This window comes from Pipra filicauda, unplaced genomic scaffold (genome assembly GCF_003945595.2).
Source record: "Pipra filicauda isolate LSUMZ 115617 unplaced genomic scaffold, ASM394559v2 scaffold108_size2327098_pilon, whole genome shotgun sequence".
NCBI lineage: Eukaryota > Metazoa > Chordata > Aves > Passeriformes > Pipridae > Pipra > Pipra filicauda.
Genome location: NW_024103529.1, coordinates 435,124 through 462,096, shown reverse-complemented (window position 1 = coordinate 462,096; position 26,973 = coordinate 435,124). Strand labels below are relative to the sequence as shown.

General features: G+C 38.1%; 1 protein-coding gene across 1 annotated transcript in view; it reads right to left on the bottom strand.

Annotated features, from left to right (window-relative positions):
- Positions 1-26,973, bottom strand: part of MAN2A1 (mannosidase alpha class 2A member 1) — a 114,845-nt gene that overhangs the window by 51,735 nt on the left and 36,137 nt on the right. Inside the window, exons 8-12 of the mRNA XM_027712610.1 lie at positions 22,475-22,652; positions 18,279-18,481; positions 14,566-14,751; positions 13,088-13,202; positions 3,687-3,754 (exon numbers count right to left, since the gene is read on the bottom strand). Of these exons, the coding sequence (XP_027568411.1) occupies positions 3,687-3,754; positions 13,088-13,202; positions 14,566-14,751; positions 18,279-18,481; positions 22,475-22,652 (750 nt within the window). The remainder of the gene's footprint in view (positions 1-3,686; positions 3,755-13,087; positions 13,203-14,565; positions 14,752-18,278; positions 18,482-22,474; positions 22,653-26,973) is intronic.

Below are 26,973 nucleotides of genomic sequence, written 5' to 3'. Positions count from 1 at the left end.
TTGGTTAGGATGCCTTACACCATGCCTGTAGAGCACAGTGGAGCTCAGTACTGAAACTTCCTGGCCAGGTACACAAAGGTTCAAAACTTAAAAGAAAACGGGGAGGAAAAAAAAATAAAAAGCATGATTGCTATTGTTAGGTCTTCTCACTCCCAGGTTCACCATGTTGTGCCAAATGATACTACTAGAAAAACCAAGCTGGTCCAAACAGTCATTTGGGTGTGTATCACACTCCCTTGCAATGCTGCCTCCAGGAAACAATGTAGATAGAACTAAAAGGAAAGGCTAAAAAATCCTCCCATTCACACTGACAACATATCCTTCATCTGCTACTAACAGCCCAAATGGGACAACAAGACATTCAAACACACCCCACCCTGCCAAGTCCAGTGAGTGCAAGTCTTTTGCCATTTGGGAAGTATGACCTCTGGCAGACTACTTCTAAGAAACTATAATTATATTAAAGGACTGGGCACTCACAGAAGGATGAACCAGCAACCAATTTATCAGCTCACTCGTGGGTTTTTTCTCCAAGACGTGCAGTAATTTCAAATTTCAAAACAAGACAGAAGTAGTTCCACATCTAGTTAGATGTGGAAAGCTTCATTTTTCAGATGGAAGTAACAATTTTTTAAAAAGCATGCAACTTCATTTAGCAGTTGAAAGGGATGTAGCATAATTAAAGACTCTATAATTTCAGTATTCAAAAGCCATATCAGAAGACCACCTAGTTGTTCTAAGGTGACGGAGTAACAGTAAGATTTAAAATACTCTGCATACCTATTTAATTGAAATTAACACATTACTTTTTAAATAAAACTATGGATTCATAAAAATAAGGCAACAAAGCACTACAGAGAAGAGATGCCCAGGTGAGGGCAGAAACAATACCAAATATATTACAAATGGCACCTACTTAGAAATAGTTTCAAAGATACTTCTCAGCTACACAACAATATGGAGATACCTAACACTAGAACAATAAATACTGAAAGATAGGTCTTTTCCTGTTTTCTTTTTTTCCATGTAATCAAGTTTTACTAAGTCTCCTGTACAGCCTGTCAGATCGGTTTTCACTACTGACTACAACTTTCATGAGCAGTGAAGAGAACACTTAAATAAAAACCACCAAAAAGGAAGGTTTGATGAAAGACACAAAAACATACTACCAACTACTTTCTCAGAGAAAAGCAGGTTATATTTGCAACTAGTAAAATAATAAGAAAAAAACCCGATTGAGTAATTAATCAGATTTTAAAATTATAGGCGATATGAACCAAACTCTTATAAGAATAACCAGTTTACAATACAGCTATTTTCAAAAGTCTTGAGATAGAAATGCAAAAGTACCAAAAGCTAAATAGTCAATTAAAGAAAAGTAACATCTTGACAGTTACACTGACTTAATTTCTGTCCCATATAATGATATATTAGAACACACTAGTAGACAGAAATCTAGAGATTTGATTATAGAGACATGAACAATAAAGACTACTATGAACAGAAAATAAGTGAATAATAAAGTCTTAGTGAAAATCAGTATTTTCAATCTGCTGACGCTTCAAAACTTTAAATGAAAAATCAGTTTCTCTCTTACAAGCCTCAGACTTTGAAGTTTAAGCGCCATAATCCTTAATTATAGATTTATTGAGTTGATTTTATGTTTCTACTGAAATTAACATTTCACACAAAATTCTACTAAAAATCTCAGATGCACAGTCATAATAATCACACACTAGATTTAACCAAATGTTACTGTGTCAGCTTACATACAACTTTTCCCAATGGTAACAATGTTAGTGGAGATTCAGACTACAACCAGAGATAAAGTTAGAAGCCTAAAAAGACTAAGTTCATTTTTATAAGCGAAAACAGTTTAACAAACAAGATATTCAAATGAAAATTTCAACAACAAAGAAAGCATGAAGTACTGTACACTTAAGCATTATTTTTGAAGTTTTTCCAAAATGGAAATCACTACAAAAAGAAACAGGGTTTTAGTCAGCAATATCAATATTCTCTTACAATATTTCTCCGCCCCTTCTCCCTCACTTATTTACTCTCTTTATTCTATCTCCCATATTTCTGACTGCACAGTCCTTGTAACATCAACCACATCTTATAAGTCTATATGGTACCTTCACATTATCAGACAAGGTAAAATTAGCAATTTTCTATCATTGTTATCTTCTCAGTAAGTTAGGACCAGTTTATAGAACAATAGCAAAAGGTTGCTACGTTAATACTAATTTTAATGTCATGAATATCTATGTAATGTACAACTAAGAGTTTAAAAAAAAAAAGAAAAAGAAAATGCTTGAAATGAATAAACACCAAAAAGGGAAAACTTACTCAGCATATTATGCAGAGAAATAAGTGGAACAGTGGATGCCAACAAAAGGCATATCAGGGGATGAAAGGGGTACAGGGAATATTTCAACAGTTAACCTAGGCAAGGAGAGCAAAAGCAATAAAGCTATCCTCAAACAGCAAAGAAAGTCTAAATTATAACTTCCCTCCAGATAAGTGTTTATATACTATATATACAATCCTCTTACAGTGAAGAAACATGAGGGGATAATTTTGAAAATGCTGAAATATTTTAGTTAAATAAACATCTAAGCACCTGAGTCCTTGGCCGTTTTGGATAACATTAGACAATTTATTAGCATCTATCTAGCACTCCAATAAGAGAGTAAAAGTTCCTACTTAAAAAATAGTATGCTCTAGAGAAAAGCTTATATTAAAACACATTATGTACATTTAGTGTAGGAGGACTGAAGACAGCTTTGTCAAAAAGCTCACAAGGACTAAACTTCACTCACTTTTCAAAGACTTAATTAGAACTTTTTAACAGTAGCAGTTAAACTGCTGACTAGTCAGACACCTTCATGAATTAGGCAAGTTTTATTAGCTTGCCACTTGCTAGAACTAGAGATATTAAATACCAACATCAGCAAAAATAGTATTCACTGCTTTTTAAATGAATCTTAAATCTTCCATTCTATGAGCAAAAATCATGTATTAGTTGATTTACACACAGCAGCTCTCATACCCATAGGTCTTATTCACTTCATTAGGATTAGTCAACTTTTAATGGATGTGTAAGTTATTTCAGGTAGGATACTGAGTGTTCATGGGAACAGCTGAATGTCAGTTTCAACCGAATACTCTACAACTACATGTAAATTAAAAAGAAAGCCTTCTTAATACAGTGGAAAGTTGGAGTTAAGAGAAGACATTGTCCTAGTTTACCTTTTACTTGAATTCTTAAGACAATACAGTATTTAGAAATTGTGATTTTGAGGCCTTATCTAAAAAAGGTTTTGCTCCCAATGCTAATTGCAGCACCTGAAATTCTGTTTAATTAGAATTCTCTACTGCTTCTCTCAAGCATAATTTATTTAGTATTACAATGTTCTAAAATCACACAGAAACAGAATACTTGCTTCAGATGTGGTATGTGAGAAATGTCTATATTTTAGCATGCTGTGTCCTCTTTCAATTAGACATAACAGTATTAGCATAATATCCCAGACTATTTTTTTTTAACTTCTAGCTCTACTTTGAGTGAAAATTGAAAGGAAAAAAAAAAGGAAATGGTATAAAAAGCTACTTACTAGGTAATGAAAACACATACATTGCTAAAAGAATCTCAGACACTAAGTAATACGTAAATTATTTACCTTGGTTGCAATGTCAGCTTCATAACTGTCTTGTGTGGCAAAGAATCTTGGGAGGTCTGAACATCATCCTACAAGAGAACATCTTTGAATTTGCTTTCGAATACATTTAAATGGATAATATAGGAACTTTCTCTACTTTAAGAATTTTGTGAAGTAGAAAACCATGTTAACAATACCATTAACCAAAGCCTATTTTAGCACATTACTCAGGATGACAGACCTACAATTCATAAAATAAGTATTTCAGATTGACAAAAGAAAGAGGCTCAATTTGGCCCATTCATTGAGAAACACTTGTTTTCATTAAATGCCTTATTAGATGCCAGTATCTAATTTTTACCCGTTCTTTTCATTTTTGCATACAAGACTTCATAATCACCAACTTCTTTCAAATTTTGCAAATACTTATCGTACATTTTTATTAACTTTCCCTTGCTATAAATTGACCCTGAAACACCACACTGCTGTGTATTTATCACCAGGATTCACTGTCTAGTCTTCTATCAGCTCTTGTTGTTGCCTTATATTGTACCTAGAGAAAAATTTCCAAAAAAACCATAATTTGAGGTATGGTAAGATTTTTATGTGATATAAATTATGTGAAGCATTATTTCACAATACTGAGATCTTACTTTTCACTGGCTTCTCTCTTTTCTTAAACGCAACATGACCCAGGGCTCATTTCCACCAAGAAAAGGTAGAGACAAGACATTGCTGACACTGTTGCATTAGTTAAGTAAGAGAACAGCCAAGCTGTTGATGAACAATGCATTCCTTTTAGTTCATACAATGCTGACCTCTACAGACTTTGAAACTGAAGTGCAAAGTTCTCAGTTTCTCAAAACATCCTCAAAATTATGTTTTTCAAATCCAACTATTGTCATATACATGAAAATTTTCTTTCTGCACTTAAAGAAATAAGACTAACGTACAGGAATGGTGCAATAGTTGCACAGCTTTACTTGTACAGTTTAGATCTCATCCTATTGGTTGGGTAGTTCTGGAATCTCTTTTTCAGTGTATTGCCTTCCAAACCATCTAGTTTTCATTTTTTTACTAATGTAGAGTCTGTAAAACTTAACACATGAACTAAAAAATACTAAGCCATCAACTAAGAAAACTGTGACATGCTTTTGCATGTAACTAACAATTAAGAATAGTAGGAAAAGTACAAGTAGTGTCATTCTGGAGTCCTTTCATCATATCTTATTTACAGCTTCCTTTTTTCTGGGCTTCAAGAAGGAAAACTTTCTTCTGGTTGTACCTACTACCTGCTGGAATGCTGCTGCTACAGTCCCATGCTCTGTTCCTCTATGTTTTTTTTCCTTCTTCACCCCTCAAAAACAACATCCATTTTCAATCTCAAAGTCTTCACCATTTGTCTTTCTCAGTTCTCTTCATATTCATTCTGAATGCCCATCTGTGAGCAATTCTTGATGTCAGCTTCCATCGGCCACCAAATACCATGATTCTGTACTGTAAAACAAGTGCCTTTGAACTTCCTACTTGCTCAAGGTTTGCAAAGGCTCTTGTAAATATACTGAAGTTAGAAGTCTACAAATCCCACATTAAAAAGCTTTAGTTGTGATATCTGATGTCCTGCAGAGATATTAGATTTATGATATGTTGCAGATACTGTTTGTCATACAGATAAATCATAATCTACTTCTGTAATCTCCTTATTTTTTATATTTTATATATATAAAATAAATTCATTGAAAGAAGAACTTTTATTTTAATTTCTGCTTTCACAGTGGTAATGATAGGTGTGCTGGTTTAGAGTTAACCAGCAGGGGAAATGAACTCAACTCAAAGGAGAGATTATAAGTCAGAATAGCAATTTACTAAAATAATACAGTAAGTACAATCATACAAACAAACAATTGGTCTTAACCCACAAAACCCAAATGTATAACCCAGTACCCTGGGGCATGAACAAAGTGGTGTTCCTTGGGCCCCGCTTGAGTCCAAAGTAAAGGGAGAGGGGAAGAACCTGCTGGTGGGAGAGCTGTTGCAGTCTGGTCAAAAGTGGTGATTGCAGTCCAGTATAGGGTGGTGGTCTAAGTCTGGTTGAGAGCGATGAGCTGCAGTCTTTCTCTGGATCCCACAGAGTGGTTAAAAATGTTCCAAGACTCCAAGATTATATATCCTGCAGTTCAGGCAGGAATGCTCAGCACTTCCCTCAGGGCGGGGAGTTCCACAAAGGGTGTGAGGACAGGAGCATCCTCCTGTCTCACAGGCCTCTTAACACCTAGTTTATAGCCTGAGGAGTCAGGCTCTATGGGCAGATGGTGTAAATGGTTCATTGATAACAGTTTCTGGGAAATGGCATGGAAGGCTATAGAATACCCAGTTTTGGGTTACACCCATACCCTGATGAACTGGTCTCAGTTGTCCTAACTAGGACATTATCCACCCCTTATTCTATGCCATCCATGTCATGCCCAAATTAACCCCCTTTAGAAAACTATATCCCTTTAAAACTATATACATCTATCTATCTATCTATATATATATATACAATGAAACATTACAGACCATTCTCACTCAAAATTAGGTCCCCTTGTGGTACACAACGCGTCTCCCCATCTTTCTGCATTACCCACCAGGTGGAACCAGGTCCTTGAGCAAAAACAATCTCTCGGATGGGTTTGCCTTTGTTTGAGGTGGGACTAATCCAAACAGTCTTCCCTAACATTCCTCTCATATGTACCACGGGGACTTTATCTCCATCTACAGTATGCAAAAGTTCTGATTGGGCAGGGTCAGCTCGATTGATGGAGCCTCGGGTGTTGACCAACCAGGTGGCCTTTGCTAAATGCAGCTCCCAGTGTTTGAGAGTCTCCCCACACAGTGCCTTCAGGGTGGTTTTCAGCAGTCCGTTGCACCGCTCAACTTTTCCAGCAGCTGGTGCATGGTAGGGGATATGATACACCCACTCAATGCCGTGCTCTTTGGCCCAGGTGTCTACGAGGCCATTCTTGAAATGGGTCCCATTATCAGACTCAATTCTCTCCGGGGTGCCGTGTCGCCACAGGACTTGTTTTTTCAAGGCCCAGGATGGTATTCCGGGCAGTGGCATGAGGCACGGGGTATGTCTCCAACCATCCAGTACTTCCTTCTACCATGGTCAGTACGTAGTGCTTGCCTTGGCGGGTTTTGGGGAGCGTGATGTAGTCAACTTGCCAGGTTTCCCCATACCTGTACTTTGACCACCGTCCACCATACCATAGAGGCTTCACCCGCTTGGCCTGCTTGATGGCAGCACACGTCTCGCAGTCATGGATGACCTGTGAGACAATGTCCTTGGTTAAGTCCACCCCTCGGTCACGAGCCCATCTGTATGTTGCATCTCTCCCCTGGTGACCAGCGGCGTCATGGGCCCATCGAGCCAGAAATAATTCTCCTTTGTGCTGCCAATCCAGATCTACCTGAGAGACTTTAATCCTGGCAGCTCGGTCCGCCTGCTCGTTGTTACAATGCTCCTCATTAGCCCGTTTCTTGCCTACATGAGCATCTACGTGACGGACCTTCACACTCAGCTTCTCTACCCGGCCAGCGATGTCCTGCCACATCTCCGCCGCCCAGATGGGCTTCCCTTGGCGCTGCCAGTTGGCCTTTTTCCATTGCTCCAGCCATCTCCACAGAGCATTGGCCACCATCCATGAGTCAGTGTAGAGATAGAGTCTTGGCCACTTCTCTCGTTCAGCTATATCCAAAGCCAACTGAATGGCTTTAAGCTCTGCAAACTGACTTGACCCACCTTGTCCTTCGGTCGCTTCTGCAACTCGCCGTGTGGGACTCCATACAGCTGCCTTCCATTTTCGGTTTGTCCCTACAATGCGGCAGGAGCCATCCGTGAAGAGCACATATCGCCTTTCATCTGCTGGTAGCTTGTCATATGGTGGGGCCTCCTCAGCCCGTGTCACCTCTTCTTCAGAGGATAGTCCGAAACTCTCACCTTCGGGCCAATTGGTGATAATTTCCAGAATCCCAGGGTGATTAGGATTCCTTATCCGGGTTTGCTGCGTGATCAGAGCGATCCACTTACTCCACGTGGCATCGGTGGCATGATGTGTGGAAGGAACTCTTCCCTTGAACATCCAGCCCAGCACTGGTAGTCGGGGTGCCAGGAGGATCTGCGCTTCGGTGCCGATTACTTCTGAGGCAGCTCGAACTCCTTCATAGGCAGCCAGGATCTCTTTCTCAGTTGGTGTATAGCTGGCTTCAGATCCTTTGTATCCCTGACTCCAGAATCCCAGCGGTCGTCCTCGGGTCTCCCCAGGCACTTTCTGCCAGAGGCTCCAAGAAGGGCCATTCTCTCCGGCTGCGGTGTAGAGCACGTTCTTCACGTCCTGTCTTGTTCTTACTGGCCCAAGGGTTACCGCATGGGCAATCTCCTGTTTAATTTGTTCAAAGGCTTGTTGTTGTTCGGGGCCCCACTGGAAATCATTTTTCTTCCATGTCACAAGGTAGAGAGGGCTTACAATCTGACTATACTCGGAGATATGCATCCTCCAAAAGCCCACAGCGCCTAGGAAAGCCTGTGTTTCCTTCTTGCTGGTTGGTGAGGACATGGCTGCTATTTTGTTAATCACCTCCATTGGAATTAGGCAGCGTCCATCTTGCCACTTCACTCCTAGGAACTGAATTTCCTGAGCAGGTCCCTTGACCTTACTCCGTTTAATGGCAAAACCAGCTCTTAGGAGAATCTGGATTATCTTCTCTCCTTTCTCGAAGACTTCGCCCGCTGTGTTCCCCCCATACAATGATGTCGTCAATGTACTGTAGGTGCTCTGGAGCCTCGCCCTTTTCCAGTGCAGTCTGGATCAGTCCATGGCAAATGCTGGGACTGTGTTTCCACCCCTGAGGCAGTCGATTCCAGGTGTACTGCACACCTCTCCAAGTGAAAGCAAATTGTGGCCTGCACTCAGCTGCCAAAGGAATGGAGAAAAAGGCATTGGCAATGTCAATGGTGGCATACCACTTGGCTTCCTTGGACTCCAGCTCGTACTGGAGCTCCAGCATGTCCGGCACAGCAGCACTCAGGGGTGGTGTGACTTCATTGAGTCCACGGTAATCCACCGTCAGCCTCCACTCTCCGCTGGACTTACGCACGGGCCATATAGGGCTATTAAAGGGTGAGCGAGTCTTGCTGACCACCCCCTGGGTCTCCAGTTCACGGATCATCTTATGTATAGGGGTCACAGAGTCTCGGTCGGTGTGGTATTGCCGACGGTGCACTGTTGCTGTGGCTATCGGTACCAATTGTTCTTCAACCTTCAGCAGTCCCACAGCAGAGGGGTCCTCTGAGAGACCAGGCAAGGTGTTCAACTGTCTAATTTCCTCTGTCTCCACAGCAGCTATGCCAAAAGCCCAACGAAGTCCTTTTGGGTCTTTGAAATACCCACTCCTCAGGTAATCTATGCCAAGGATGCACGGGGCCTCTGGGCCAGTCACGATGGGGTGTCTGTGCCATTCCTTCCCAGTCAGGCTCACTTCAGCTTCCAGTACAGTCAGCTGTTGGGATCCTCCTGTTACCCCAGAAATGGAGATGGATTCTGCCCCTACGTATCTTGATGGCATTAAAGTACATTGTGCGCCGGTGTCCACTAAGGCCTTATACCTTTGTGGCTCTGATGTGCCAGGCCACCGAATCCACACTGTCCAATAGACTCGATTGTCCCTCTCCTCTACCTGGCTAGAGGCAGGGCACCCCTAGTCCTGGTCATGGTACTCATTGTGCTCTTCTTGTGGGTATGACCTGGAGGTCCCTTCAAGAGGATCAGACGTATCATCATTCCTGTACCGTCTGGAGTCTTGCCCACAAGAGACTGGAGCAGCGTTTACCCTTGAAGAGTTCTTTATGGTATTTGTTCCTCTTTTCAGTTCACGTACCCGGGCTGCTAAAGAAGAGGTGGGTTTCCCATCCCACTTCCTCATATCTTCTCCGTGCTCATGGAGGTAAAACCATAGATCGCCACGTGGAGTGTACCTTCTCTCCTTAGCTGGGGGACGCTGGCTCCTAATAGCAGAGACTCTTGTTTATCCTGGTGAGATATGGAAAATCCCTTCCTTAATTTCTTCTCTTAGCTTCTGGTGTCCCTCTTCAATTTTCTCTTCCAGGCTTCGGACGTGTTCAGCCAGTTTGGTTTCCACAGATGAGACGTGGGCTCGTAATGGGGCAGTGACAGTGTCTTCATACATCCTGAGTTTACTAACCAATGCTCCCACCTTGTCCTCTCCCTCCCTCCATTGCAGCGTTGCTAAGTAGCGGGAATACATTTCTGGCCCGAGTCGTGCAAACTTTAGCCACATCTGGGAGGTGCACTGTACGCCATCTGGACTTTTAGGGAATCTTTCATCCTCTGAAAAGATTACCTCCAGTACAGCTAACTCCCTTAAGCACCGGATACCTTGTTCCATCGTGTTCCACTGTCCTTGCTGTACGTGGAGGTCCTCCTTGCAAAGGTATCTCTTCCCTCACACTGCACAACAGTCGCCGCCAGAGGCTGAGAGTTTCCTGCCTCCTTCCAATCCCCTGATCAATGACTACATCTCGAGACAGGGATCCCAGCTGTCTGGCTTCACTCCCATCTAGGATTGTATCGTTAGCTGCGGCATCCCAGATTCGGAGCAGCCAGGTCAGAATGGACTCGTTCGCCTGTCGTGTGAACTCTCTCCGGAGCTCACGTAGCTCACCCAGGGATAGGGACCGAGTGATTATTTCTGGCTCTGTCTCCTCCAGTGGATGTGAAGGTCCTGCCTCTTCGTCATCATTTGCTATACGGACTGATTTAGTCTTTGATTTCCTTTTCTGGACAGGGGCGACTGCTATTGGTTTTGGTTGTTCTTCTGGTTCTTCTGGCTCCTCGATGGTTTGTGTGGACACGGTGCCGGTTGGTTTATTTCTTTCTCCCTCTGACTCAGCTGTGGTTTGGGTGGACGTGGTGCCTGCGGATTTGGTCCTTCTCTCCTCCCCCTGACAGTGCTGTACCATGTCAAGTAGTGTCCGGTAGGCAGTGGCCAGGGCCCAGCAGGTTGCTGTGAGCTGGCCATCTCTGGAGCTGCCAGAGCATTTTTCCTTCACCAGTCTTATCATGCTAACAGGATCCTGCAGTTGTTCAGGGGTGAATTTCCAGATCATTGGAGGAGAAAACTTCTCCAAATACTGGCTGATGTCCTCCCACTTCCCGTGCCACTCAGCATTATCTGCTCCCAGGGCAGGTGTCCAAACAATCTCCCTAGAAGGCCCTGTTCTGACCCTAAACATGGTGTACACAGTACAGAGCAGACAGAGCAACACTAACAATAACATTATGCTGTCCTTAACATCAAAACGGAACTCAATATTTTCAAAAACTGTTGTAGCAGGTCTGAAGGGGAAGAAGGAGGTGAGAGGCTGGAAACAACCATTCCCCCCTGTTCCCCCAAAGGGCTGGGTACGATTTTTAATGAGGCCCCAGAGGTAGCAACCCAAACCAGGACAGGCAAACAGGACTGAATACACATTTACAATGAAACTCATTGCTTCTGACGTTAGAATGACATAAACGTAATATACTAATAGAGCAATTTGGATCCCTCTCCTTGGTCTTAAAGAGAGCATCAAAACAGGTAAATAGTTCCCCATCTGTGGAAATATGAACGGGCTCAAATACAACATCCATGTGACTGCATCAAACAACATGGTGATCAGGGAGTTTCTATATCCAAATAGACAAATGCTTAAAATGAAATTGTGATTCTGACTTCTCTCTCTCTGCCCCACGTTGGGCGCCAAAAATGTGCTGGTTTAGAGTTAACCAGCAGGGGAAATGAACTCAACTCAAAGGAGAGATTATAAGTCAGAATAGCAATTTACTAAAATAATACAGTAAGTACAATCATACAAACAAACAATTGGTCTTAACCCACAAAACCCAAATGTATAACCCAGTACCCTGGGGCATGAACAAAGTGGTGTTCCTTGGGCCCCGCTTGAGTCCAAAGTAAAGGGAGAGGGGAAGAACCTGCTGGTGGGAGAGCTGTTGCAGCCTGGTCAAAAGTGGTGATTGCAGTTCAGTGGTGGTCTAAGTCTGGTTGAGAGCGATGAGCTGCAGTCTTCCTCTGGATCCCACAGAGTGGTTAAAAATGTTCCAAGACTCCAAGATTATATATCCTCCAGTTCAGGCAGGAATGATCAGTACTTCCCTCAGGGCGGGGAGTTCCACAAAGGGTGTGAGGACAAGAGCATCCTCCTATCTCACAGGCCTCTTAACACCTAGTTTATAGCCTGAGGAGTCAGGCTCTATGGGCAGAGGGTGCGAATAGTCTATTCACAACAGTTTCTGGGAAATGGTATGGAAGGCTATAGAATACACAGTTTTGGGTTACACCCATACCATGATGAACTAGTCTCAGCTGTCCTAACTAGGACAATAGGTTTGACTTAGTATGCTCCTAGGCAATATACAATTTAAACAGCAATTAGTACTTCTACAATGCAGTGGTATTAATCCAGACTCATAAAGAACAAGAACAAAGTAAGTTTAGTAAACTGTAACATCATGACATCCTCCAATATAATTCAGAGCAGAAGTAAAAACTTCATTCCATGAATGACTTCAAAATATTTTTACTTTCTGAAGGTGCACATTCAATTTGGTAGCCTTTCTAAACAGGAGAAAAATGATGTATTTCTGGCACACACCCAAATAGCACACACATGCAGCATGCATATATATACATATATATTTGTATAAAACTCATAAAAAGTATAAAGAATTACTTTAGCAATTTTTTTATATATACATATGACTGGAAGAGTAATTCAAGAACATGTTTTGTCAAGGTGCTCTTCACTGTAAAACAGGTCTCAAAATGAGAAATGGGGAAATGTTGCTGATTTTATAATCCATTTCATTGAACATTCCTGTTTCCCTGTTTCAAATAATTTCAGCTAAGGCAAAAAAAAAAAAAAGGTTTTGTCTCGCAAATTCAGCTTAGGCTTCTGTTTGGGATGGAAATTTTCTTCTTCCCGTATTTTTTAAGTTACAAGTCAAATTACAGGACTGTCTACTTTTATATATTCACTGACATATGCATATTATCTAAGTTATCAACAAATTTATGCCCACAAGAAAATTAGAACACCTGGTTTTACTATCTAATTCACAAAGTGGAACAAACTAAGACCCTTTGCTTTAGATGTGTGGGCTTTTTTTCAGCAATAACTGCTGAAATGTTCGCTTTTTACTTTCTAATACCTTCAATGAATATGAACAGTGATAAGAAGAAAATTTTTGAGAAGGGATTAGCCGCAAATTTAGTTCTGACTTTTCCAGGTCACTCAAACTGACTGTATTGAAAAGACAGAGATCACTTTTAATTTTCAGAAAAAATCAATAAAGACAGCTCACCATCTTCAGGAATGGGGTTGATGCATCATAACTATAAGCACTTTTATCCTTTAGGACAAGAATATGAGCAGAGTCAATTATCACTTTCTTCAAGTTCATTATTGAATGAAAAAGCCTGTTAAAACATTTAAAGTCTTAATTAGTTTTGAGTTGCTTTTATTCAATGTGGTAACATCAAAATTTAAAAATATTAAAGAACTCAACAATATGAGTTGTAGAAAAGCAAATGTACTTTTTAATATCAATATAGCATGAAATAAGAACAGCTAGTTGCAATGGGTGACCAGACTAAAAAAAGTAGAAACATTCAGAATTTCAGTACATTCCTGCCTTGCATAGTGAAAGTGAAGTAGATCTAATGGCTGTTATACTATAAAAGGTATACCCTTAGAATACTTTTTCAAGTACCTTTTCAAAATGCTAATCTTATGAAAGTTTGTGATTATGTTTGATTTCCAGTTTCTGTAGTGGAGACAAGCTTGAGATGCTGGTCACAAAGTCAAGATTGCATTTATGTAGGATTTAAAAAACAATCAGAAACACAAAATTTAAATTTTTACTATGTTTTCCATTGCTTCAATTCACACAATGCTTACTAATTCTTAAATACAGAGGGCTGGGCAATTTTATTTGTAAAGTAAAAAAGCCTTTATTTTACTGTCTCATAATCAAGTTCATTGCGCATGCTGGCACTTTGATTACACCTATGCTTCAATAGATTAAAAATTTATGAAATTTAAAAACACTTTTCACGAAATAGATTAAAATAAGGAGTATTTTAGATGTATTTAAAACAATGATTTAATTAATGAACATGCTGTACTATCAACTGTCTACCCTCATCTACCTCAATCAATGAAATTTCCTTGTTATTAACATTCCAATACGTAACAATTTTCTGAATAAACCCATAAATAAAGCATGTACATACACACAAACCCATATATCATACAATCTTCTTAAAAAAATCCTATGAAGCAGTTAACAGAATAATTTGTCAGTCCTGAGAAAGCAACTACCCACTAGCTACAACAACAGTAAACAAAATCAGATAAGTTAAGTAGAAAATTGTCAACATCAAAAAGATTTCCCATATTGAAGGAAGGTAAATCAGAGGGTGTGGGGTTTTCCAAGGAATATATGCTTAAATTAGCTTATCTCTTGATCATTCTCTAAGAAAGACAAAAATAATCTCCTATATAACAGTTACTGTAAAAAATAACAGCTGTAATTAAAGAAATCTCGGTATTGCATCTACCTAGCTTCTTGTGAAACCTCAAAAAATTTGGATATCGAATTCCTACTTAGAGAATTAAAATAAATGAAGAGCATGGGGAATCAGATCCACTTCTCATGCAGAGCACCACTACACTCTCAGTATTGAGTATGTTACTGTATCAAATCTGTATCTCTGAAATAAACAATTCTGTTCCAAAAAAGCAAATGGAAATTAAGTTTATATATTTATAATAAATTACCTAGTGCCATAATCCACAACTACCCAATCTTTGGCTGTTCCTGTAATAGCGTCATGATGCTGAAAGAGTCCAAGGTTCCTCCTGGCTTCTGCCAGTAATTTATAGTTATTCACTGAAGGAAACACACTCATCTTCTCAGATTTACTGGACTGTACCAAAGCCAAGGAGTAGAGAATTTCAGCTGCCCTGGAATTGCAGAGAATAATCAAGTATTTATATAGTGTTAAAAAGTAAAAAGCAACACACATTTTAGCCAAAGAATAAACTGATGTTTCACGTCTTTCCTCATGCATAGTTCCAAGAGCTCTTTAAATCTTGATCTTGCACATTTCAGCCTGTTTCTAGCTTCATACAGTAGCTTCCTGCAAGGCTTCTGTGATGGAAAACAGAGCTTTAAAATAAAAATCTGACAGTACAAACTAACATACCATTTTCACAAATGTGTGAGGTATAAAGATTTGGCCTTAAAATATCACAGTATGGATAGTCTGCCTTAGAGAAAACATACAATTTCCATTTTAAAAGCAACTTATTAATCAAATAAAATTGTCTTAAATAAATATATTAATCTGTACAGTAGCTAATATCTATTCTGCCATTTGCACTTTAAGCAAACTAAATTATTCTAAGGACTTAAGCACTTCAGGCACCTGCTCACTATACATTCACCTGAATGGTGATAACACTGGATTAAAAAACCCTTAGACTGCATAGAATTCAGAGCCCTTCTCTTCTACATCTGATGCAAAAGCCTAGCATTAAAATATTACCACTAAATTCTCACTTGCTTTATGAGAATCTAAATTTATTTTACAAAAAATATCCCCATAATTTCCAGTCATTATGAAAATTTCACTAACAAAAATGGCTGCAGAAATTCCAGGAAAACATCTGTTAACTTTTTTCCTATTTTCTTTTCCTCAAATGTTGTAGTTCTATTTTTGTACATCTGATACGTGTCAGATTCCTTTTCAAAATTTATTTAAGATTAATTAAGGTTTCTCAAGCATTTGAAGAAACAAATACGATACAAGTTGATGTTATAAAAAGCAAGTAAAGAAAAATAACATATGTTTTTGAAATGCTAACTTCTAAGCATGTAAATAAAATAAAAAATAAAAAAGGAAAATACATTAACTTTTACATTTACCCAAGCTGCCAGTGAGTGCATGTGTTCAGTTTTAAACTACGTACAACAACAAATTTAACAAACATACTCAACTATTTTTCAGACTATGTATTGATATGAATAGTTAACATGAAAAATACCTTTGGATTCAGTTTAGTCTCTTTGTCTTTATGCAACACATAGGTGATAATTATGTAAAAACTGCAACTAGCACATACCCAACTAAACTGAAATGTGCACTGTAAATGTAACACCCTAATCCATTTCCATTGTCAATATTTGAGGAATAGGATGAGATTTTGCTATTACAGGTTAGGTAATTGCTCAGACACTACACACAAAATGAAGGTGATAGAAGGCTATAATTCTTTTTTTTAAATTACTAGCACACTTGAGTTTAATCACAGTAATTTAACTGTTGCTTAGTGTAAATTCCTACATCTATGCATCCCTCCTACTTTGTTCTATTGCAGCTTAACTTGAAAGGAAAATGAAAATATTTTAGTTGAAAAAAAAAAAAAAGGCATCAGATGCACACTTATCCAGTGAAGAGATCCTGTCTGAAAGCATTTTACCTTTTTTAAAAAAAATCTGAGTTAGCCCCTAAACCCTGACCTAACTGTAGCTGTAAAGAGGAGAACATAAATCAAAATGCAGGTTAGATTTCCCTCTCCACCATCCACATGGATTCAATTTTACTTTCTATTAATGGGGAAGACTCAGATGTAGAATTTTCCTTTCAGGTCTCAATATTATTCTAAACATTACAATGGTCAAAGATGGCAGACAGCTAGAAATATGACACTGTATTAGCAAACACTTCAACTTAAAAGTAAGCATCTCTGGAATACCTTTCCATAAAAGCTGTATTAGGCCTAGATTTTCTCACCTCTATTTCAAACTACTGCAGATCACCTAAAATAGTTTCCACAAGTTTTCCACTTTGCTGTAATTTTTCACTATCTCTTTCTGATAGGACACTGCAAATAGACCAAAATCTGCATCACTAGTTGCTCAAAGCCTACACTACATTACCTTTAGGCCCAGTTTACATCTAACCTAAATAAATAATTTTTCCAAGAATTTCCGAACTCTAAGATGTAGTATTTTCTATTCAACTGTACAGTTAGAAGTATCACTGCAGCATTTGTCCTGCTTCTGAATTACTTTAACAATCGGTTTTTCTGCAGAATCACTGTAATTTTCCGCTGCTTACATCACTAAAGAATAAAAACACAGAATGTGTTCCTAACTTGTCCCCATCTATGCTGTTGTTCTTCCTATCTTTCCATTACTTTAAACAAACGTTTGGTCATTGACTTTATCACCCTTTAAACTACTTCATCCACCTCTCATTTAAGATTAAAAGATCAATTATATCTCACATCAGCAACTATGTCAATCTCCATTACAAATTACTTAAGCTTACATGTACTTCTTTAATACATAAACCTGAAACTTTTTTATAAACAGGAAAAATCTAAAAAACCAACTCTTTTGTTGCTTAAATGGGTAGTTCTCATATTAGGCTCTGAGGCTGAACACTATTTTTTGGCTATTAAGTAGCAGTGAAGTACTACTTAATTCTGACATTGCTGGAACTCAAAAGCATTTTTTCTTGGTAAAGAATACACACACGTGAACCTGTTCATGGTTCATTCCCCCACATATATATACATATACTCAAAGTAGCCAAAAAATACTATGGAAAAATTAATCACAAGGTTGGAATCAGGACTTGCTGATCACTTCAGTAGTATTTGGGAACAACTTATTTGTTTGGAAGGAAAAAATACCATTGCATTTCTGTGAATTTACTAATAAAACAGATACACCAACAAATCCTTGTACCAAGACCTGCATTTGGGGCCCATTTAGGCTATCCTTACTGTAAGTAAACTTAAACAGTGCATTTCAAAATCACTTCTCCATCTGTCCAACAGATTTAGAGTATGGTGCTGGTTTTGCCTGGGGTAGAGTTGATTTTCTTCCCAGTGCCTGGTGTGGGGGCTGTGTTTTGAATCTGTGCTGAACACAGGGTTGATAATACAGAGATATTTTTGTTATTGTTAAGCAGGACTTACACAGAGTCAAGGCCTTATCTGCTTCTCATACTGCCATACTGGCATGAGAATGAGCTGGGACAGGTCATCCCAAAAGACCAGAGGGATATTCCAGACCATATGGCACCATGCTCAGTATATAAAGTGGAGAGGAGGAAGTGGAGGACATTTGGAGTAATGGTGTTTGTCTTCTCAAGTCACTTTTACACATGATGGGGTGCCTCTCTCCTGGACATGGCTGAACACCTGCCCTAACAGAGGAAGCTGCGAATTAATTCCTTGTTTTGCTTTGTTTCTCTGCGTGGCTTTTGCTTTACCTATTAAACTGTTTGTATCTCAACCTATGAGTTTTCCAGCTTTTACCCTTCCAATTCTCTCTCCAGTCCCGCTGGTGGGAGAGTGAGAGAGTGGTTGCTGGGGTTTGGTTGCTGGCTGGGGTTAAACCACAACAAGTACTCACAAATTCATCTCTCCTGCGTGTCAAGAAGTATGTTACAAATGTACTGGACAGCAGCATTTACCGCATGTAGGATTCCATAACTCTATCCAGGCGTTTATAGAAGGGTCGTGATGTAAAGTATCCACTCCAGTAATGATGATCTCTGTCTGCATAGGTGAAGAAGTCTCCACTTAAAACAGGAAAAAATGAATTGCTGCTCTTTTCATCCAAATTGCTTTCTTTACGCAGAGCTTCAAAGTAATCTGATAAAGTTCCAAACTGGGCCTGAATGGAAATTAAAATTACTGTAACAAGGCTCCATTTTCTTTATTTAGAAATACAAAGAGAATGCATATGCTTGGTTTTATATACATTTCAGAAATACGCCACTCTTCCAGCAGAATTATAGCAGAAATCCTATCCTAAAGATCTTTTAAGTTCCCCTGCACACTACTCAGACAAGCTGGATAGCTCTTCCAAAAGCATTTCAATGTAGTACATGAAAGAGATGGACTCATTGAAGCAGGTCCAGAAAGAGTCACAAAAATAATTCCCTATGAGGAAAAGCTGAGAGAGTTCAGGTTGTTCAGCCTGGAGAGGACAAGGCTCTGGGGAGACCTTACTGCAGCCTTTCAGTACAGAAAGGGGGCTTTTAAGAAAGATAGCGGCAGGCCTATCTTTTAAGAAAGATAGTAGGGCCTTTTGTGCTAGGACGAGAGGTACTGGTTTTAAATTAGAAGAGGATAGATTCAGACTAGATATAAAGACACTCAAGGTGCCCAGAGAGGTTACGGATGCCCCACCCTGGAAACATTAAAGGTTGGATTGGATGCGACTCTCAGAAATCTGGCATAATTGAAGATATCCCTACTCATTGCAGGGCAGTTGAACTAGATGGCCTTTAAAGGTCACCACGAACCAAAACTATTCTGTGATTCACGAAATAGAAATTTTTTTTTTTTTAAGGATAAAGAGGTATCTAAAATACCAGCTAACTGTCAAGAAATAAGTGAAGCATTCTTTCTTGTCTTTGAAGTAAGTCTCTAATACTCAATATTACCTAAGTAGCTGTCTGGACTAAGAAACCTAAGGTAATGCAATAAGAGTATAGTTGTTCTAATCCTGTGTTTTTAAAATTAACTTTCTTATGCTCCAGATCTTGCTTAACCCAAGATGAGTGTTGATCAAAAAAAATTAGCATTTGCTTTCAGAAGCTTGTTTGGTTTGGTTTGGTTTTAACTATGTAAAAAGAAATTGTGTTTAGAGATGTAATATGTGAGAATACAAAAAAAAATTCACTGTCTTCGGTAGTATTTTTTAAAATACTCAGACAATGTAATAGCAGACCTTTGCAGGGCAGGTCAAAAGATGGTACCCTCAACTTTGAGGAGAACAAAAGAAAAAAAAAGAAAAGGGAAAGGGATTGATGTCAGTGTTGCTAGTATTGAAAAATGGTGTTATAGAAGGCATAGATGGCAAACTGGATTTTGAATGAAAGTGAAAAAAAACAATTAATAAAAGCTGGAACAGCACAGAAGATCACGTTACTGGAAGTATCCTCATAACAAACTATAATGATAATACCTCAAATTTATATCAAGTCACTTTTTTTCCTATTATTATTTTTTTAACAAGCATACAATGTAGCATGCTACAATTTACAACTCCAAAACCAAGCTTTTGGGAAAAATCTTTTAAAAGTGACTTGGAATATAAGGACTATCACTGTGACAATAAAGACATACTTTCTCATCACGTAAAAAAACAGTTTTACTTCAAAATCATTCAGAACATCCAACTATCTGTTAGATGGGTACAACATGAGAACTTGCCACTTAAAATGGCAGTAAAGCAGAGAAAGATAAATACTGGCCCAGAAATCCCATCATTAGTAAACCTTGACTTAACAGGCACTTCTATGACACTTGGTCTTTTCCATCACTATCATAGGCACCTACAAGTAGAATTCAGAAGAAAATGAGAAACAAAATCAACGCATCAAGAGAAGTCAGACGCAGGTGATCTCAATTCTGTAGGCTGCGTTACATCAGAGGAATAAAACCTCACCAGAGGAAGCATCAAAGTCAGGTGAATGGAAACAGTGAAATAAGCTGGCAGATTCCTCTACTGGCATACAAAAAGACTCAACCTAATTTACGTATAATAGATGTAAAGGAGATCTCAGAATGGGAGATTGAACTCCCCAAGAACAAAACAGGTATCTTTCACAGCAGTGCACTACATACTTTTAGAACTATAGAATAGCTGCTGGCAGAAGAACCTCAATGCTAACAGACATATCGACTAGATAAACACCTTAAAGAGCTGTCGGAAACAGCAAATCTCTCATAAGATCAGAAAGGCAGAGTAGGTAGTCCCTTGTGTAAGTGGTAATATCCTAGACATCTCAGCACTTAAGGAAGAAACGCGAACTCTTCTTCTATATAATCTCAGTTCTTACGAAGCTGAGCATGATCTGTTACCTGCCTGTGGAGTTACATTCCACTAGGGAAAGTGCAGAAGAGTGTGAAAGTTCTCCATTTAAACTCATATCTTCAAGGATAAATTACATCAGTTTAGAACAAAACAAGTAAACAAACAAAAACATGCAAACATAAAAAACCCAAGCCTCAGACAACACACAAGACAGAAAAGAGAAAACAATAAAACTCACAAAAACACCCCAAAAAAACAGAGAGATAAGAAAACCCTAACTAATTGAATAAAATGAAAAGGAGAAATATTCCAATACTAACAGTACTCCAGTTGATCAAAGTACTCTAGGTATGAAGTGGCAGACCCAGGGGATGTCATATCGTTTTGTCTGGATATTAAGGACCAGAAAAAGGGTTGGGTACTTCTGTGAGGGTCACAAGGGCTAATGTGATTCCCAAGACATTCATCCACATGGGCACACCAAGGCTAATGAAGTAGACTGCTAGAGTCCTTGAAAATGGGCTGAGCAGAACCTGTACAATAAGAAACTTTCAGATGTATCAGGAGAGGAGTGGTCTTTAAAAGAATGACTTCAGAGCTAGAGCCTTCAGTTTTTGCCCAGAGACAAAATCATCCAGCCCAGATTAGTAGGAACTACACAAAGCATGTTGCTGTTAGTATCCAAAGAGTGACTACCTGCACAGTACATCCATCTTTGACAGGAGTAAAGCTAGCAATAGCAGCAAGCTTTAGTTTTAAAAGATGGGCTTTAGATTTAAAAAATTTGAAGAGTATAGTCCAGGTCTATCTCCCTCCACTAAGACACAGTAGTCATTCACATACATCATGTCACCCACATCCCATAGGTAACATGCAAAATCCAGCTTTCAGATAAGGTATAATCCCAAGAAATCATCCTTCATATGCAGAATACAAGTCCAGAAGTCAACAGAAAGAACTAACGTACTTCAGGCACTGCTCAAACACACAGTTAGAAGAATCAGGGGAGGTCTCAGAAAAGATGAGGGAAAACAGATGCATGCACAAACCAGATGAATGATACCAGACCTGGGTTTAAAAAGCCTAAATGTGAAAGCAGCAATAGTGCACTCTAACATGATACTCAAAAACCCCCAAGGTTGTGGTCTCCTATTTCTTATTGCCATGCTGAAAGATGAAGAAAGGTTGTCTGAGTACATCTATAGAATAAGGAGTCTCTAGAGCAATCAGCTTACACATTAGAATATATGAATGTGTGTATTAACACTCAAACATAATTAATGATTTAAGGTGATATCTCATCTGATAATTGTGTTAGTATACTCAGTCCTTCTGTAGCCAAGTCAGTCTCGGATTTTATTGTATTCAAAAATATGAGCCAGAAATGGCATCTCTTAGGACTTTTTTGTTTGTTTGCTTTGGGCCATAAAACCAAGATGACCCAAATAAAGCAGCAAAATTCACTTGAAATTCTAAAAAGAAAATACAACAGTTTTAAGTAACAAAGCCTGATACCCTTAGATAACAATGTCTGAAGCCTGTGAAAAAAACAAAGAGTGCTAAGAAAACAATCAAACCTAATAGCTCTTCTCCAGATTAATCTAGTTTGGGAATTATTTCTAGTTTTCAAGCAGATATTACTAATAGAAAAGTTTTTGTTTTGGGGGCAGAGAAGGTACTAAAGGTAAAAAATGTAATCTAAAAAGGCAAATTAATCTGCTGTTAAAACGTCATAGTTGAAAAAAAAAACCAAATCCAACTACAATTTTCTTTTCCATAAAGAATCTCAGAATACTGGGAAATACTGTTTTCTCCACCAACCAGAAAATGTGCTGTGTTTACCTTAACATGCCACTCAGGATGAGAATTCATGTAATCAAACAGCTTTTGATAATTTTGGTACTGCTGATCCCATTCTGAGCTCTCAGCATAGCGGAAATCATCCCCCAGTGGAGCCAACAGAACTTTAGTACGGAAAAGCTTTGACTTCTTTCTGTATTGATCTAAAATAATCCAAGCCCTTGAGAAGGAAAAAAAGAAAAGAGCAATTCAGAAACTAGAAGAAGAAAATTCAGCATTTGGCAAAACAATTCTTAGATATCAAGTTTTGCATTAGGGTGACTCGTTAAACAAGACATACAAAAGTCTCTTTTTGTAATAAAAAGCTGGATGCAATCCTCCCCACAGGGAGAATATTCAACCTACTATCGCTGCAAACACTGTGCTAATTAAATCCTTCAATAAGCTTATCAAGCTCCATCTCAAACAGTCGGGCAGTTTGGATCAACTTGTTCCCGTGCTAAAACTAACTTACAGTTCAAATTATGTTTACCTGCTTTATATTTAGATAACAATCCTAATCCTCTCCAGCCCTTATTTACAATAATAAGCAAGCTCTTCTCATCCCCTCTGATAATTTGCTTTGATACTTTTCTTCATATCTTCATGTCCTTGACAGAAAAACTGTCCACAAATTAATCTCTGAGGAACACCTACTAACTATTGGATGGGTAAACTATCAGTTCTGTCATTAAGCAGCAATATATTAAAAGTCACGAGTCTGATATCTATTTCCCCTCCTCCTCCTCCAAATTACAATTATTATCAAGATCTTCAGATGCTGATCCCCTCTAATTAAAATTACGTAACTAATTTTCTGAGGAAATACAAACTTTATTAATATATTTAAGAAAACAGCAATACAAATTACAGTGTTTTAAAGAGAAAATAGCAAAATCCAGATTCCAGTGAGTTTTTTGTTTCTACAGGTATTTTTTACAGATGCTCCAGCAAAATCAACTTTCAACCAATATTCTTGAAGATTTACTATATTATGCAGATATTATGCAGAAATTCTACTCCAATATATTTGAAAGTCATATTTCTTTTAACAGCATGTCAAGGCTTACTTATTTATCAGAATACAGAAATACTGAATAAATACAAATTTTGAGTGTATTCGGAAGGAGAAAAGGGCCACAACATTAACTTTAGTTAAGAATCTACAGAGTTCTACTGAGACTAGAATTTATGCAAAAAGTGGCTTCCCCCTGTTCCCGGTCTATTATTTGATTTATAGTTCAGATTACTAAGTATTTGTTCTTGAATCAGTACTTTCCATGACTTTGAACATGTTGTAAATTTAAACACTAAAACTTCCTAACTGCACAGCTACCAGAACAATTGGCACAACACAAGACTTTACAATGCTTTCTTCTAGACCAGTCTAACTCAAATTTTCCACGTGTAGTCTATGGTTAAAATTATACTTCATTTTTGAGCCTCTTGAAAAATACAAGTTACAGTTAATAGGACATTTGACTTTGACATCTGTCTTCCAAGTCCTCCTCTAGTTTATTTCCAAATCTACTGCAAAAATTCATCAGTATTGCTGTTCTCCCTTTCTACTCATAACTGTGAGTTATCTTATTAGAAATTTTTAAGGGGGCAGCACAATCTTCTTTCAATTGCAAACCAATTTCAATTGCGAAAACACCAAAGAAAAATTAGATGTCTCATATATCCTGTTAAGTCTCTCTTAAATAACTTCCTAAATTGTTACTTCAGAAAGGAGTGAGAAAGAGTCAGAAGAAAGCCCCAGAGAGAATTTGGTGGAGACAAAAAATACTTCCAGGAAAAAACATATTCCACTGAGTCCCATGAATTTTTTACCCTTACTATTCCCCCATGAAATAGCATTAGATACATTTTGATATATGTTTATCCTGCCTACATGAGTGAAAATCTAAAAACAAAGGAGATCAGAGATGATAAACTTCCTGTTTTAAAACTTTCAGATTATCACTGAATGATTGACACCTTCCACAAATAAATAAAACCCCTTTGTATCACAAAAAAATTCAAAGTGTTTAGCTAATAGTGTTAGTGCAAAAAATTCAAGTGTTTAGCTAAATACATATGAAAACAATATGGCTGGTTTTGCCTCTTCCTATGTCAAAGGAGGAGGAGCAATAGTCACCCAGAGTCCAGGGGAATCACAAGAAATTTTGCAGCAGCTATAGCAAGTCCTGTGTGACATGTTTGACAGTGTTTATGGCCTCATTAGGGACTCACTCTTCAACAATTAGAAAATTTGCAACTAGAAAAATTCTTTCCTATTTCCACACATGGAAGAGAGAGACATACACCAAAACAAACTCTGCTTCCAAAAGCAGGCAAAACCCAACAGCTATTTTTTATTCCTAGTGTGAAAAGCTTCAGCATTTAAACATATGGACAAGAATGCAGCTGCAAATCAGGGCAAGTGCAATGCTGTTACAAAGTGTAATTAAACAAGTACAAGCTTTTCATTAGGTTGCTGCTTCATTCCTTCTTACTAAGTCACAACTTCAGTGGCAAGGCAATGAAAAATCCAACAATTACTAGCCTCAATTCAACATCTCTTGAATGTATATGTAAGGCCATAATAGCACTGAAATCAAATGCAACAGTCCCAGATGAGTATTCAAGATCTGGGTTTTATTAATTTTATTTTAACATTGAAGAAAATTCAGTGATCTAAACCTGGTCTCTAAATTAATCAACATTTTTCAAATCCATGTCGTGTAGATCTCCTGTATTTTTCCAGTCTTAAAGCAATCAGAGATGAGGGACAGATTAATTAGTGTTCTATAAACCTTTAACCTTGGAAAGCTTATGATGTAGAGATAGATTTTCCAATTACTTATTACACCTCTCCTCATCACAACAACTGTAAAATGTGTTATTACAGAGGTCAGATCAATGAGGTTTTTGGCTGCTTACAATATTCCACCATTTTCATAAAATACAAGTGATGTTTTAGCATTCTCCACCAAAACATCACTTCCTGTGTTTTAGTGGATTTGTTTGAAAATAGACACTAAAAGTGCAGTTTCAGTGTTCCAAATGTAAATACTCCAGGTTTCCAAGTCAAAGACCATGTGTAAGTTTTACTTTTCCCTTAGGCATCATCTAGCATACTGCTGTTTCAATTCTGTTAGACACCAAAACTGTTTTTATCTACCAAAAGCTGATGCAAAAGATTAAGTTTCAGAGACTATATTGAGATGATAACCTCTTCAACTTGATCATATGTTCACTACATACCTGCCTCATTTATCTTATTCTTCGATATCCTTTGACACGTGAAAGAACCATTTCTTTTACAAGATCTAATTTAGATTGCTATACAAAGGTTGCATCTAGGAAGTGCAAGGATAAAATAAGATCTAATTAAAAAACAAGACCATTAAAAAAACTATTCCAAGTAGACACTCTACATTTTATTTATAGCCTCAGGTATTTTTTAAAGAAGTTGTTACTCTTCTGAAAATATTTGTCCCAGTTAATTGAGATACATAGTCAAGATTTGTCTTTCTACAACTTTGATTTAAAAACATATGAGCTTTCCTTCACATTTTATAAGCATTGAGTGTGTCATAATGATTCTTCACCATTGGCTTTTATTTCTTTTTTTTTAATTACTTTTTCCTATTATCACTCTAATTTCCACTTTAAAATATGACAATTGTAATGTATTCTGGTTTATTTTGGTTTTATCTTCAATAACATTTTGTAATTGAATTTTAATGATGAAGTGAAGTTTTCATAATGCTTTTCAGAATTTATCCTCATAAAAAAGGAGATGCATACTTGACATGTAGACAACAAATGCATCATCACTTTATCATCACTTTAAAACTTCAGCATCAAGAGCCAAAAAGTCACCCTGCTACCCTTAAATACATTTATTATATTCAGCAATTTGCACCAGTTGTAAACACCTAAATAAATTTCTAACTCTGGAAATTTGGGATATTTTGAAGGCCTAAAGATAGTAACAGGACCATAGAATACAAGCATTTACTGGAAAAACTTTTGGCAGTTCTAGTTTTCCTTTCTTTTCTTTTTTTTTTTTTTTTATTTCCCCCCGCCTCCTCCCAAAACTGAAAAGTAGTTTTGTGAAGCTATAAACTTGCTTCTTGACTGTGGCAAAACAACACTGTTTCTATTTGAAAACTAAAACTGAGGCTAATAGGATTTCCCATCATAAGACACGTAAGACATAGGACTCAGATTCATTTAAGGTGTGCACTTCAGAAAACCTAGGCGACAGATTGCCACGTTTTTCAAAGATATACCATTTAGGAAATATGCCACTGTTTGTAGTTACAGCATACTATACCATGCTGCTCCTGCCTGAAGTGTTTCACTTGCAGGGGACAGATCACTGCTCATAAAATTCACAAAAACTACAGTAAACCAGTAACATGACTACAACCAGATGACTATGTTCTACTAAACAGATGACAATGTTCTGCCTGTCATTCAGAGATTGACTCATGTATCACAAATAGAAA